Raw genomic sequence first — 16,187 nt, 5'->3', positions numbered from 1 at the left:
GACGAGGTTTTGCCACGTTGCCCAGGCTGGTCTGGAATTCCTGGGCTCAAGTGATCCATCTGCCTCGGCTTCCCAAAATGCTGGGATTACAGGCATGAGCCACCATGCCCAGTCTTTACATTTTTGTCATTTGTCTTTTCAACCTTCAAAACAATCTATCTTTTTCTCTTATTATTTGTTTGTTTGGTGTGACCCTTAGGCCCCCATTTTACTAGGATTATATAAATAGTCATCTATATATTTTTCTGTTCTTTTTATGGCTTAATTTTTTACTTTGGAGTATTTGACGATGTATCTGAAATGTACTGGATGTATCAGTGTGTTTGAAATGCCTTATTGTACATGAAATACTTATAAAATTGCTTTCATTTCTGGACTTTCTGTTTTATTGATTTCTTTGTTATGAAGACAAGGCATTGTTTTAATTAGGCTAACTTTAAAATGCATTAATATTTAGTAATGCAAAACCACCTTCATTTTTCTTTTTTCAAAAATCTCTCCGTTCTTTTTGCATGATTATTCTCCTGTATGGGATATAGAATCATTTTGCTAAGTTTCCTTTCAAAAATTCCTGTGGGGATTTTAATTTATATGATTAAATATGTAGAGTAGTTTGTGGACAGTCGATGTCTTCCTTTCTGGAATATGGTATTTTCTACATTTATTTAGGTCTTCTCTTATGTCTCTCTCTAAAATTTGTAGTGTTTCCCATATTGTTCCTGTATTATTTCCTAGAAGTATAATGTTTAGTATTTTATTTTGTTATTTTTTTTTGAGACGGAGTCTCGTTCTGTCGCCAGGCTGGAGTGCAGTGACGTGATCTTAGCTCACTGCAACCTCCGCCTCCTGGGTTCAAGCGATTCCCCTGCCTCAGCCTCCCAAGTAGCTGGGATTACAGGCACATGCCACCATGCCCCGCTTTTTTGTATTTTAGTAGAGACAGGGTTTCACCATGTTGGCCAAGATGGTCTCAATCTCCTGACCTTGTGATCCGCTGTCCTCGGCCTCCCAAAGTGCTGGGATTACAGGCATGAGCCACTGCGCCCAGCCAGTATTTTACATTTCAATTGCTAATATGAAATGAATCATTTGTTCTAATAGTTTTTGATAATGTAAGAAAGGTAGTGAATTTTGTATATTTATTTTGTAACTGTCCGTCTTATAAGACCATGCTAAATGGATTTTCACTATAGAAGGTTCCCTCAGATGGCAATGTGTAGCAAGGATTCAAGATATGATAATGGCAATAAAACAATTTATTGATTATATAGCTATAATTCAGATTAAAAGTGATGAGAACCTTAAAGAATGTAGCAGTGAATATGAAAATATTGATGGGTTCTGGAAATAAAGTGATGCAACTGAGAATTTGATTCTTAATCGTGTGTGTGCATGAGGAAATGTCAGATGGTTCATGGTTTTCTGATTTGGGCAATTTGATTTATAGTAGTGGTTTTACCTGAGATTTGAATTATAGGAAGGAAAATGAACATGACGTAGTGTTGGTGATGGTGAAGAGATGATGAATTCCGTTTAGGGCACGTTTAATTTGAGAACATCAAGGTGAAAACTTGATAGGCTGGTTAATAAATGGATTTGGAGTTTACAAGTAATGCCTGAACTAGAAATAATAATTGGATGAGATAACATTCAGGAAATGTGTAGAGAATATGGCATGATAGAACCCTAGTGATCACTGGTATTTAAGAGATGGGCAAAAAAGGTAACCTGGTGAGACATTCAAAAGCTGGGATGGGGAATCAAAGCCAAATTGCAGGCTTGGCATAGTAGCATATGCCTGTAATCCCAGCACTTTGGGAGGCCGAGGCAAGAGGATTGCTTGAGACCAGGAGTTCAAGACCAGCCCTGGCAACATAGCGAAACCCTGTCTATACAAAAAATTAAAAAATTAGCCAGGCATGGTGGCATGTGCCTGTAGTACCACCAACTCAGAAACTGAGGCAGGAGGATCACTTGAGCCTGGGAGGCTGAGGCTGCAATAAGCCGTGATCATGCCACCGCACTCCAGCCTGGGTGACAGAGTCAGGTCCTGTCTCCAGACAAAAACAGACAAACAAAAAACACTACCAACAACAACAAATACCCAGAAATTTATTTTTTTAAGCCGAATTGTAAGAGTGAAAGTGGAGGTGGCCCAGAAAGAAAGAAAGGAAGGGATAGATAGTAGCCAATAGTTGAGGGTTTGAATTTGAGTTACTAAGTAAAGATTATTCAATAGTGAGTTGTATTTGTAGATCTTGGAATTTAGACATATAAGATAGAATGTGGGGGAAGTAATAGAGGAATAGTATAGAATAAGTTGCAAAAACCTCAGAGAAGCAGGGATCTCTACATAGAGATGAATAACTAACTATCTGGAAGTAGAAGTGGGGACCTAGGAGGATGCTGCTGCTCTGCTGCTGTGATATGTGGGCTCCACAGCTTCCATCCATAGTGGAATAATGACAATAGAACTTTGCTGTAAAGGTACTTCAATGCAAATACAGATGCAGATTGAACCTTTAGGTGAAGCAACACACTTGATGAAGCTAGGATCAACCTATCCTGTTTGGGAATGGAGAGTGGGGATTAATACAATTTAATATTCAAAAATTGGTGTGTCCATTCAGCCAAATGATATCCACATGGCTTCCTTCTTTCTCCAGAGTTGGCCCTTTGACCTGCCCTTCCCTGCCTCAATCTTAACTATATTCAAATACCAGAAGGCTAATCTTCCTCAGAAGCTTTTAGTTATTAGGTACAGAATCTTAATTTTTATCATCAGATATACATATCATCAAAGCATTTGTCCTCAACAAATTTGGTAAATGTGCCTTCATCCAGATTATTGATATAAATTTTGACTAGGTCAGGATGTCTCAAGTATCTGAAGACCAACCATGCTTTGGCATCGTTCCTCTCTGGTGACACTGTTAGCACAATCAGTCTAGGTGATAGCCTCCCCTGATTTTGTTCACTGATGTCTTTTTAAAATACCACTTTCCCTCATATATATAGAGAGAGATTGTGTGTGTGTGTGTGTGTGTGTGTGTGTGTGTGTGTGTGTGTGTGTGTGAGAGAGAGACATTTGTACTCTCTACCTTCTTTATTCAAATTTATCTCCTTGTTCCCTCAACACAGAAGCTGTGTCCAGTGAGTCTGCTTCAGTCACTCAAATATTCTAGTTTTAGTCCCTCTTGCAGGAATACATGCCTCAGTAAAAAATTAAAACTTTGGATTGAAACAGTGTTTAATAGTATCTTACCCAAAATAAATAAAGTGTAACTAATGCATACTATTGCAGAGAGTGTATGCCAGGCATTTAAAATGTAGGAATTCTCATTTTAGTGTTTCCTCTTTTACTCTGAGGATTGATTCTGTTTAGCAAATGCTTCTAGTAAAGGATATATGAGGTTCCAAACAGAGATCTGTAGCATCAGGGATGTTATATTTGTGTAGTGTCAACTCCTGTCTCTGGGAGTTCTGAGCATTCTTGTGTGTGTTGATGTAACTGAACCTGAAATTGCTTTTCCATGATAATGCATTTTATGTTTCAGGAGACAAATTACATGTTTGTCATAGGGACAGTGGGAAATCTTAAACAATAGTAGGAACCCTGCTTTTTGGTGATGATAATGACTCCCGACCCTCATCCCAGTGATTTGCTGTACCCAACGGCCATCAGAAATCAAAGCCAAGTAGCCGGGCACATTGGCACCTGCCTGTAGTCCCAGCTACTCAGGAGGCTGAGGCAGGAGGATGAGGCAGGAAGATCTTTTGAGCCCAGGAGTTCAAGGCCAGCTTGGGCAATATAGAAAGACCCTATCTCATTTTTTTTAAATAATTATTTTTTAAAAGGAAATAAAATGTTTAAAACATTGAAGTCAAGTGAGAAGTTTATGTATTTGTAGACATTGTATCTGTTCACAAAATATGTAAGTATTTGATAGAAATTTTTGCAATAATGAAAACAACTACCATTATTGAGTACACAATAGATAGCTGGCTTTGTGAAACTCCCTGTGCATTGTCTCATGTAATCCTCCTGTAAGTCAGGTACTCTTATTGTCCCCATCTTACAGTGAGGAAGCTGCATTTGACAAGGTCACACAGCTAGTGGGTGGGAATTTGGAGAGTGGAGTTGTGGATCTCAGACTCAGGACACTATCTCCTTTGGTTCACTCAGTTCAACAGTTTGGTTTTTTTGTTTTTATTTTTAAGCTATTGCTATCTAATTGTCATTAAATCTACAAATCTGTTTTATAGGAACAAGTGGTGATGAACTTGGACAGCAGGCTTCTGATCTTCCCCTTATATATCTGCTGTAACTTCTTGTATATATCACCAGAAAAAAAGAATTGAAAATAATCGTCACCCAGAAAATACAGAAAACTGAAGATCTCATCGGTTGGAAACAGTAGCACTTTGAAAACTTTTTAGGCCAGTTTTAATTTAATGGCCCTACTGATATTCACATCTAAGGTGACTAACAATGACAAAGGCCTTACGAACTGTACGGACAATACAGAAGATTATTCTTATCCTCATTGCATTTCTATGCATATACGAAAAAACATTTTAAAGCCAAGAAAATATCTGTCAAACCGTTTCTGTTGGAGCGATGTCAACTCATGCGTTTAATTTAGCATCAGTAGAAAATTGCTGTAGGTAAATCTCACATTTATCTGCAACAAAATATAGATTTAATTTTTAGCTTAAACTTTCTTTCTGCCTTATGTTAGTGGACCTCAGTTATCCATCTGTAAATTTCTTTTTATTTGGCTAAAATAATCTAAAAGAATAATTCGGATGGCCAATTAGAAATGCTCTTTTCAGTTGGTGCATTTAAAGCTTTCCTTTAATATTTTCACCTGCTCATTATGATGCCTCCTTTTAGTTCAATATCTTTCCAGCTCACACTTGTTTTTAATCATTAAATATTTTTTTCCTGGTTTTGGAGACTAAACTGAGAAACTTTTTTTTAAACTTAAGCATTGTCATTGCTATTTTTTTAAATTAGGCTTTCTTAGGATTTTAAGAACAATGAAAGTTAGCTTCACACCTTCAAATGATCTTGAATGAGGGAAAAATCAGTTTGATTCCAAGTATATTTCTTGCCTTACATGGTCTTTTCTTTGACAGTCTGTACACCTTTATTATTAGGTTTAGAATTATTTATGTACCAGATATTATAGTTTTAAACATTTTAATATTCTCTGATCTTTAGAATTATTTATGTTCAAATTTTAGTTGGGAACTTTGTTTCCTACTTAAGCTCAGGACTTTATACCCTCAGAATTGAGTGCCTTTGAGTTACACATGCTAATAGAAATTTCATAGTAAATGTAAATAAGGTCAGAGGATCTAATATAGAACCTGATGATGAAGCATTAATGTAAAAATGGAACTTATTTTTGTCAAAAATGAGATGTACACTTGTCGTGATTTATATATGTTGACCTTTTGTGTTTATTACTGTTTTGAGAATAGCCATGTTCATTTTCTTTCCAGTTAGAGTAAGTACTTCTGTGGTTAATGTATATTTTTATTATGGTTTTTAAAATGGGAATCATTTTTATGTATCTGTGCAAATAATAAATGCCCATTTGGAAAAAGAGTAAGTAAGCTCTTACATAAAATGGACCAAAAAACCCCCCTTAACTGAAACCAAAATTTTTTTTCTTTCTAGTTAGGTTTTTATTCCAACTCCTTTTAACTTTTGGAATTTATTAATAATTTTTTTCTTTCTTAATGATATGCCCATAGGTTCATAAATTGCTTTTGTTCTTTTAAAATTCATCCATTTGGTTTAACTTAAAGGAACCTTTTAAATGCCTCACCCTTGACCCTCAGAGCTGGAATTTAAATGTTTCTAATACAGTGATTTGGCTGTTATCAAGAGGTTACATTTCAGCTGGTCATCAGCCGGGTGTGGTGGCTCACACCTGTAAGCCACTTTGGGAGGCCGAGGCAGGCAGATCATTTGAGGTCAGGGGTTTAAGACCAGCCATGACCAACATGGTGAAACCCCATCTCTATTGAACACACAAAATAAAAATTAGCCGGGCATGGTGGCACACGCCTGTAATCTCAGCTACTCAGGAGGCTGAGGCAGGAGAATCACTTGAACCCGGGAGGCAGAGGTTGCAGTGAGTGGAGATTGCACCATTGCACTCCAACCTGGGCGACAGAGTGAGACTTCATCTCAAAAAAAAAAAAAGAGGTTACATTAATTATTTTTATATTTGACTTTATTAGGTCTCTTTCACGGGAAGCTGTTGTTTTCTTTCTATCTCATTACTGTATAAGAGTTTCCTTACCCTTTATGTATTGAAATATATATAAATGCCAAACTTAAATTATTTGGATAATTAAGTTTTTGCAAATCTTGGAAGTAAAGATAATGTTTGAGCATATTAATGAATAAAGTTAACTGTTTCATTTCACTTATATAAGTTAACTGGCCAAATTGGAATTGTATGTGGTTTCATCCATTGGTTCTGTCCTGGGCAAGTTGCTTATGTCATCCATAGACAGGATAATTCTTCAATCACAAGTAGGTTAATGTTCTTATTTGAGAAATTGATAATTGTCAGCTAGTAATTCACATTGGTAGTAAAGATGTGCTTTTGTTTTCTTACCAAATACTTTTATGTGTTTGCAGAGTTTGTTCTTTTCAATAGAAATATTTTCAATAAAGTGTTAATAGTGTAAGCTAAAGTATTATATAAACTATGGTTTATGAAAGCTTTGTGTTTTGTCAGCTTTTGTCTTACAGCCTCTACTATTTTTTTATGCTAGGGCTAGAAAACAACATTTATATTTTAAGAATGATTTGTGTTTGTCAGTAAGGAAGAGGTCTTTAAGAAAATATGTCCTAGAGTTTCACACTAAGTTATTAAGAAGGGATATGAATACCTTTCCTTTAAAAAAAAAATGGTTTGGCATGAAACTTAGCAAGAAAGGTAAAACCGTGTGGAGAACAGTGGTAGTCACTTGTTTTGTTTTGTTTTGTTTTGTTTTTGAGGCGGAGTCTCGCTGTGTCACCAGGCTAGAGTGTAGTGGTGCAGTCTTGGCTCACTGCCACCTCCGCCTCCTGGGTTCAAGCAATTCTCCTGCCTCAGCCTCCTGAGTAACTGGGACCACAGGCACGCGCCACCACGCCCAGCTAATATTTGTATTTTTAGTAGAGACAGGGTTTCGCCATGTTGGCCAGGAAGGTCTCGATCTCTTGAGCTCATGATCCGCCCACCTCAGCCTCCCAAAGTACTGGGATCTCAGGCATGAGCCACTGCCCGGCCTGTTTTTTGTTTTGTTTTGTTTTTTTACGAAGTGTTTCACAGCTAACATTTTATCTAATTTCAAGTCTTTCAATAGGATTACCATCATATGTGAACAATTTTCAACATCAAATGCAAAAATAGGGTTACTGGGGGCCAGGCACAGTGGCTCACACCTGTAATCCCAGCACTTTGAGAGGCCGAGATGGGCAGATCACCTGCGGTCAGGACCAGCCTGGCCAACATGGTGAAACCCCGTCTCTACTAAAAATACAAAAATTAGCTGGGCATAGTGGCGGGCGCCTGTAATCCCACCTACTCGGGAGGCTGAAGCAGGAGAATCGCTTGAACCTGGGAGGCAGAGGTTGCAGTGAACCGAGATCGTGCCATTGCACTCCAGCCTAGATGACAGAGTAAGACTCTGTCTCAAAAAATATATAAAAAAATAGGGTTACTGAAGATCACTGTGGCCACTTAAGTGTAAGTTAATTAAAATTTAAAGAAATTTAAAATGTACTCCCTCAGTCACACTAGCCACACTGTAAGTGCTCAGTAACTCATGTACCTGGTGGCTACCATATTGGACAGTACAGCTATAGAATATTTCTATTGCAGAAAGTTCTGATAGCTGATGTAGAATATTGGACTGGTAATTGTTAAACTGTTTAAGATGAACCTGTGTGAAGAATAGAAAATAATAGAGCCAGGGGTACAAATGATAAGCATAAATGACTTGTCAATCTCCTGAAATGTGTTCAACCAATATGGACCCAATCATGTGACTGGATTAAAATTTTTTAAAAGGCATGGCACAAACTCTCCTCAACCAGAGAGTTTTAATTCTTCCCAAGGTGTAAGGTACAGGGGTACAAAGAGCAAAAATCCTCAAAGGGCATCAATCATTATTAACTAGTGGTCAGACTGTATCTGATTATGGAGCAGAATTACTCAACAGCATACATTCATTTGTAAAGTATGAAAGGCTGGGCCTAGTGGCTCATGCCTGTAATCTCAGCACTTTGGGGGGCCAAGGCAGGAGGATCTCTTCAGGCCAGGAGTTTGAGACTAGGCTGGGCAGCAAAGCAAGACCCCATCTCTACAAAAAATATTTTTTTAAAAAATAGGTGAAGCCAGATGCAGTGGCTCACGCCTGTAATCCCAACACTTTGGAAGGCTGAGGAGGGTGGATCACCTGAGGTCAGGAGTTCGAGACCAGCCTGGACAACATGGTGAAACCCTGTCTCTACTAAAAATACAAAAATTAGCTGGGCATGGTGGCGCGTGCCTGTTGTCCCAGCTACTCGGGAAGCTGAAGCAGGAGAATCGCTTGAACCCAGGAGGCAGAGTTTGCAGTGAGCCAAGATCACGCCACTGCACTCCAGCTTGGGTGACAGAGTGAGACTCCATCTCAAAAAAGTAAATACATGAATATAAAAGTAATAAAAATTAGCTGGGTGTAGTCCTCGCTATTCAGTAGGCTGAGGCAGGAGGACTGCTTGAGCCGAGGTCAAGGCTGCAGTGAGCTATCATTGTACCCACTATACTCCAGCATGGGCAACAGAGTAAGACCTTGTCTCTTAAAAATAAACTAGAATACTTTTGTAATGACTGGTAATTTTATATGAACTAGGACTGGCAAAGGTTAAAAAAAAAATCTAACTTCCTGGCTCAAAATAAAATTTCCTGCGTCAACAACGACTTTGCTGTTCAATCCTGTAGGTTAGATGTGCATTCCCTTTAACTAACATTTAAAATTGACCACTTTGCTCTCCTTAAAAAGGAGTCTTCTCTTAAACTTCTCTGACATCACACTATTTCTATTTCTCTGGCCACTCCTTGGTCTAATTTTGTTTTCTTCCTCTGGCTGTCTCCAGGCTCTTTTCTCTCCTGAGCCTGCACCAAGTGATTTCATGTACTCTCATGGCTTCAAATGACCATCTGTATTTTGATAATGCCTTTTCCTATAGTTCTAGCCTAGATCTCTCTTCCAAGTTCCAGATACACATCTAGTTGACATCTCCTCTTGAGTGTTCAAAATAGCACCTAAAGTTAGCGTGTCCAGATCTGCATGCATCTGCTTTCCCCGGAATTTGTCTTGTATGCCTCATGTCAGCAAATGACACTACTCAATTATGCAAGCCAGAAACCTAGATATCATTCTCAAATCTTCCAACTCCCTCATGCTCTGCATCCAGAAATCACAAAGTTCTTGTGATTTTACCAACTGTATCTCAAATGCAGCCGCTTCTCACCTTGCCCACTGCCACCATTCTAGTACAGACCATGATAATTTCCAACCTGGATTATTGCACCAACCTCCTGTGTTTTCCCCTTCTAATTGAGTCTCCACATTACCCAAAGAGTTATCTGCATAAACTCAAATCTCTGTCTATTCTCCTATCCTCAAAATTCTTTGAAGGTCCCCCATTTGCCCTCAGGATAACTCTGTACAATAGCTAACGAGTCTGTTTCAGCCTTGTCTTCACATCTCCACACTCTGCCCCCAAGGTGGCTGTCATACTTTTCTTTAGTTCTCTAAAGAGCCCATCCTGTCCCTCGCTTCCTGCCCTTGCACATGCAGTCTCCTCAGCCTGGACAATCTCTTCCACCTTTCCCCACCACAGATGTCACCCCATTTCACCCGGCTAGTCTCTGCTCATACTTTAGGTCTTGTTTGGACGTTGTTTTCTCCTGGAAACTTTTCTTGACAACCTTCCCATGGTATGTGCCCTCCTAGTACTCTGTTCTTTCCCCATTAATGCACTTTCACACTGTTTACTTGTTTGTATCCCCCACTGGACTGCAAGCTACTCATGACTTGTGTCTTTGGCATTGTTAAATCCTCTGATACATGTGGTGTGCCATAAATGTGTGAATAATGACAAACTGTAGTAACATGCCTTTTTTATTTTCTGATGTTTTGACATCTGGGTTCTTACTAAGACTTATCTTCCTAGGACTAATTCCTAGAGATTGCAAAAGACTCCCATTGGAGCATGCCTTACATATACACCCCAGCCAATCCAAAGCCCATATCCCCAACTACCTCCTTTAACAAACTCTCATAAGCCAAGCCAATATTCTCATCCCCTAATCACCCCAGGGCCAGCCTCTTACCTGACAGCCTGCTGAAGTTATTCAGACTAGCCAAACTAGCCAGTCTTAGAAGTTGCTTACCCTGCCTCACCCATTCCTTCCCATGACAACCACAGTAAAGTCTCACCCATGCTTTCCCCTCATTCCCTTCACCTCCTGGTCAACTCTAGTGCTTCCCTGTGTGGAATGCCATGCTTCCTGCTTCTAGGAAACTGACTGTAATGTTTTACTCAGTTAAAAACATCTTCCTTCGTGACATTCACATCTGTGTCTCTGTGTCTTACCATATGCTATGGTTTGAGTGTGTCCCTCAAAAGTTCATAAAATGAAAATTGAATTCCCATTTTAACTGTGTTGAGAGGCAGGACATTGGAGAGGTGATTAGGTCACAAGGGCTCCACATTCATGAATGAATTAATGCCATTACTGTGAGAGGGGGTTTCTGCTGAAAATGATGAGTTTGCCCCCTTCCCCCTTGCTCTCTGTCGCACGTGCTTCCTCACCACACGATGCCTTCCACCATGGGATGACCCTCACCAGATGCTGGCAGCATGCTCTTAGACTTCCCAGTCTGCAGAACCACGAGCCAAATAAACTCCTCTTCTTTGTAAATTATCCAGTCTGTGGTATTCTGATACAGCAGTAGAAACAGACTAAGGCACCATATCTGATTAAAACATTCCAGATTTTTAAAACACACATTTACTAAGTGCTATGTGCTATTATTCTTCACAACAGTCTAACGTATTAAACTTTATTATTCCCACTTTAGAGAAGAAAAAACTGAAAGCTTAAAGCTTAAGAATATTGTCCAAGGTGGTAAAGCTGTGGAGCAGTGGAGCTGAAAGTAAACTCAAACCCCAGAGCTGTTTTCCTTTAAAAAAAAAAAAAAAAAAATTGCATATGTTTAAAGTGTACATGATGTTTTGATATACATAGTAAAAAGATTAGGACATGCAGGCAAATTAATATATCCATCACCTACCACTGTTACCTCTTGTTTTGTGTGGTAAAAGCGCCTAAAATCTCCGCTCTGCAAAACTTCAGTATACAATATTAATAACTCTAGCTCTGTGGCACACTGGACCTCTAGACTTATTCATCCTATATAACTGCAAGTTTCTACCCTTTGAACTACACCTCCTCATTTCCTCCTCCTCTCTGCCCTTGGTAACTACCATTCTACACTGTGTATGTGACTCTTTTTGGATCCCAGATAAAAATGAGATCATGCAGTATTTTTCTGTGTCTGGCTTTTTTCACTTAGCATAATGTCCTCCAGTTTAATTCATGTTTTTGCAAATGGCGTATTTCCTCTTTTAAGTCCAAATAACATTCCATTTTATATATAGCACGACTGATCCATTCATCCATCAATGGACACTTACGCTGTTTCCATATCTTGACTCTTGTGAATAATGCTGCAATTGATGTGGGAGCCCAGACACCTCTGTAGTGCTGATTTTATTTCCTTTGGGTATATATGCAACAGTGGGATTCTCTGGGTCATGTTGGTTCAATATAAATCAATTTGAAAATCAATTCATGTAATTTACCATTTTAACAAACTAAAGAAAAATCACATGATCATATTAATAGATGCAGAAAAAGCATTCGACCAAATATAACACTAAAAGGTTTAGTGAATCTTGGCCTAAACCTTACACATTATACAAAAATCAAAATATCATTTAAATATAAAATGTAAAATTATAAAACCTTTAGATTACGTAGGAGAAAGTCTTTGGACAGTCTTAGTCCATTCAGGCTGCTAGAACAGAATCCCTTAGACTGGTAGCTTTACAAACAACAGAATTGTATTTCTTACAGTTCTGAAGGCTGGGAAGTTCAAGATAAAGGCATCAGCAGGTTCTTCATCCGGTGAGGGCCTACTTCCTGGTTCATAGAACAGAATAGTGCCTTCTTGCTGTGTCCTTACATGGTGGAAGAAGAAAGGGAACTCTTTGGAGTCTCTCTTGTAAGGGCACTAATCCCATTCATGAGTACCCCAGATTCATGACCTATTCACCTCCCAAAGGCCCCACCTCCTAACACTATCACACCAAAGATTAGGTTTCAACATATGAATTTTGGGGGAAACAAACATTTAACCTACAGCAGGATTCTGGGCCTTGGCGACAGCTCTTAGGTATGACATTAAGAGCATAATCTGTAAAAAAGAAAATAAGTGGACTTACTCAAAATTTAAAACTTTCCTCTGTAAGAGATCCTGTTAAGTGGATGAAAAGATAAACTAGAGATTGGAAGAAAATGTTTGTAAATCATATATCTGACAAAGGACTCATATCTAGAATATATAAAGAACTCTGAAAACTCAACAATTGGCCAGGCATGGTGGCTCACACCTGCAATCCCAGCACTTTGGGAGGCTGAGGTGGGAGGATTGCTTGAGTCCAGGAGTTTGAGACCACCCTTGGCAACGTAGGGAGACTCCATCCCTACAAAAAAAAAAAAAAAATTTTTAATTAGCTGGGTATGGTGGCATGCACCTGTAATCCCAGCTACCTGGGAGGCTGAGGTAGGAAGATCACTTGAGCCCAGAAGGTCGAGGCTGCAGTAAGCTGTGTTCACACCACTTGGGCGACCCCGTATCAAAAAACAAAACAAAACAAAACAAAACCTCAACAGTTAAAACCAATAATCCAAACAGAAAATGGACAAAAGATATGAAGAGATATTTCATCAAAAAGTATATATGGATGGTAAATAAGAACATGAAAATATATTGAGATAGCCATTAGGGAAATACAAGTTAAGACTGTGATGAGATATCACTATCTACCTATTAGAATACCTAAAAAATAGTGACAACACCAAATGCTAGTGAGGAAGTGTAGAAACTGGATTTCTCATACATTGCTGGTAGGCAAGTAAAATGGCATAACCATTTTGGAAAACAGATCGGCAGTTTCTTTAAAAAAAAAAAAAAAACAACTAAACGGGCACTTACTATAAAGCCCAGCAATCACACTCCTGGGCATTTATCGGTAGAAAAACCTGTATACAAATAGTCATAACGGCTTTATCTGTAATAGCTAAAAGCCAGAAACAAGCAAAATGTCCTACAATTGGTGAATGGTTAAACTGTGGTACATTCCTACTATGGAATACTACTCCACCACAAAAAGGAACAGATAATTGATACAACAACTTGGATGATCTCAAGGGCATTGTAATCAAAAAAGTCCATTTTAAAAGGTCATGTATTAGCCAGGCACAGTGGCTCATGCCTGTAATCTCAGCACTTTGGGAAGCTGAGGCAGGTGGATCACTGGAGGCCAGGAATTTGAGACCAGTTTGGCCAACATGGCGAAACCTTGCCTCTACTAAAAATACAAAAATTAGCTGGGAGTGGTGGCACATGCATGTGAACCCAGCTACTTGGGAGGCTGAGGCAGGAGAATCGCTTGAACCTGGGCTACAGAGCAGGACTCTGTCTCAAAAGAAAAAAAAAAAAAAGGTCATGTATCACATGATTCCATGTATATAACATTCTCAAAATGGAAAGCTACAGAGGTAGAAAAAAGCTTAGTGGTTGTCACAGGCCTGGGGTGGTGAAGGAGAGGTGGATGAATGTGACTACAAAGAGACAGATCTGCTCACCTTTTCAGTCATCACTTCTTTTGTTGTGTTGAGTTGCCATTGTCTTAGGTATGATTTTTCTGGTTTGGAAATTCCTCAGCTTCTGGTCTGCTGATGGCATCTTCCCTAATGTCCCATGCTGGTATGGATTTCGGGAGTAAGAAAGATGAATGTAATTCTTTGTAATTTGTCTTAACCTACTCTCCCCAAAAACAATTTTCAGCAAGTTCACCAATGGCCTCTATAAAGCTAAATCCAGTGGACAGTTTTCAGTTCTTATTTTAAAGCAGAAGTCCCCAGCCTTTTTGGCACCAGGGACCAGTTTTGTGGGAGACAGTTTTTCCACAGGACAGGGCAGGGGATGGTTTTGGGATGAAACTGTCAACCTCAGATCATCAGGTATTAGTTAGATTCTCATAAGGAGCATGCAACCTAGATCCCTCCCATGTGCAATTCACAGTAGGGTTCGTGCTCCTATAAGAAGCTAGTGCCTCACTGATCTGACAGGAGGCAGAGCTCAGGGAGTAATGCTGGCTCACCAGCTGCTCACCTCCTGCTGTGTGGCCCGGTTCCTAACAGGCCACAGACCCATACTGGTCCATGACCTGGGAACTGGGGACCCCTGCTTTAAAGGATTCTCTGCTGCATTTGACATAGCTGATGGTATTAGTTTCCTGAGGCTACTGCCACCAATTACCACAGACCTGATGACTTCAAACAACAGAAGTTTATTCTCTTACCATTCTAGAGGCCAGAAATCCAAAACCAGTTTTACTGGGCCAAACCCTACTACAAAGTGTAGTAGGGGTGTGCTCCCTTTGGAGTTTCTAGAGAAGAATCTGCCAGCATTCCTTGGCTTGTGGCTGCACCACCCAATCTCTGCCTCTGTGGTTACACTGCCTCCTTCTCTCATGTATGTATCAAACATTCCTCCGCCTGTGCCTTGTAAGGACATTAGTGATGGCATTTAGGGTCTATCTGGATAATCCAGGATAATCTCCCTGTCTCAATATTCTTAATCACATCTGTAAACATTTTCCCATAGAAGGTAATATTCACAGGTTCCAGAGGAAAGAACCAGGTATCTTTGGGTGGCCATTATTCAGCTTGCTACACTGACCGTTCTCATTCTTTCTCAAAACTCCACCCCTCTGAATTCTGGCACATTGTTCTGTACTCTTGTTTTGCTACCTGACAAGTACATCTTGGCTTCCTTTGTGGGCCTTTCCTTTTCTGTTTAATCCCACATGGGGGCCATCCTTTGCTCACCTAGCACACTTTTCTCACTGGGACAATTTCATGGACTTCTGTGATTCATCACTCCCCCATCTGGATCTTTTTTTTTTTTTTTTTTTTTTTCTTGACACAGAGTCTCGCTCTGTCGCCCAGGCTGGAGTGCAGTGGTGTGATCTCGGCTCACTGGTGCAAGCTCCGCCTCCCGAGTTCATACCATTCTCCTGCCTCAGCCTCCCGAGTAGCTGGGACTACAGGCTCCCACCATCACGCCCGGCTGATTTTTTGTATTATCAGTAGAGACGGGCTTTCCCCGGGTTAGCCAGGATGGTCTCGATCTCCTGACCAAGTGATCCGCCCACCTCAGCCTCCGAAAGTGCTAGGATTACAGGCATGAGCCACCGCGCCCATCCCCCCATCTCTATCTTTAGCCGTGATTGCTCCCTGTAATTATCAGACTCAGTCTGTAGCTGGTCAGATGCCTACCAAAAATATATCTATCTGGATGTTCCTCAAGTCCCTCACACTTAATAATCTTCTAAAATGAAATTCATGTTCTTCCTCTCACCAAAAGCAGAAGTGTAACTAGGTTCTCACACTGTGGAGCAAACATGTACAAAAGGAATTCCCCTGAATGGATATGGGGGGATCTAGGGGCAGGGAAGGGCCCATACTAATCACTGACATAGGGCATCTCACATAAAAAAGGGATGTCCCTTTTACTGTCTTCTCCACCGTCTCCCACATGGACTCACCATTGTGTCTCAGTTAAGTAGTAAACTGACAAATTGTGATTTTTCTCACTTTAGTAGGCATCACTAGGAGAGACACACTTTTTGCTAGGCCCAGTGCAAAATGGAAATGCAGAACCTCTTGTTCAAAGATTAGCAGGAATTTCAAGAGTAGCAAAAGCTGAGTACTAAGCCCTTCTATGCCCAGGACCCTGTATGACTACACAGGTCACATGCCTGTAAA

General features: G+C 39.8%; 1 protein-coding gene across 2 annotated transcripts in view; it reads left to right on the top strand.

Annotated features, from left to right (window-relative positions):
- Positions 1 to 6,747, top strand: part of GMCL1 (germ cell-less 1, spermatogenesis associated) — a 53,594-nt gene extending 46,847 nt beyond the window's left edge. For both annotated transcript variants that reach the window (XM_028832419.2, XM_002799303.4), the window contains one exon: positions 4,267 to 6,747. In XM_028832419.2, coding sequence (XP_028688252.1) covers positions 4,267 to 4,362 — 96 coding nt within the window. In that variant the 3' untranslated portion in view covers positions 4,363 to 6,747. The remainder of the gene's footprint in view (positions 1 to 4,266) is intronic.
- Positions 6,748 to 16,187: the final 9,440 nt, after the last annotated feature.

This window comes from Macaca mulatta, chromosome 13 (genome assembly GCF_049350105.2).
Source record: "Macaca mulatta isolate MMU2019108-1 chromosome 13, T2T-MMU8v2.0, whole genome shotgun sequence".
NCBI lineage: Eukaryota > Metazoa > Chordata > Mammalia > Primates > Cercopithecidae > Macaca > Macaca mulatta.
This window is presented reverse-complemented; position numbering and strand designations above follow the sequence as displayed.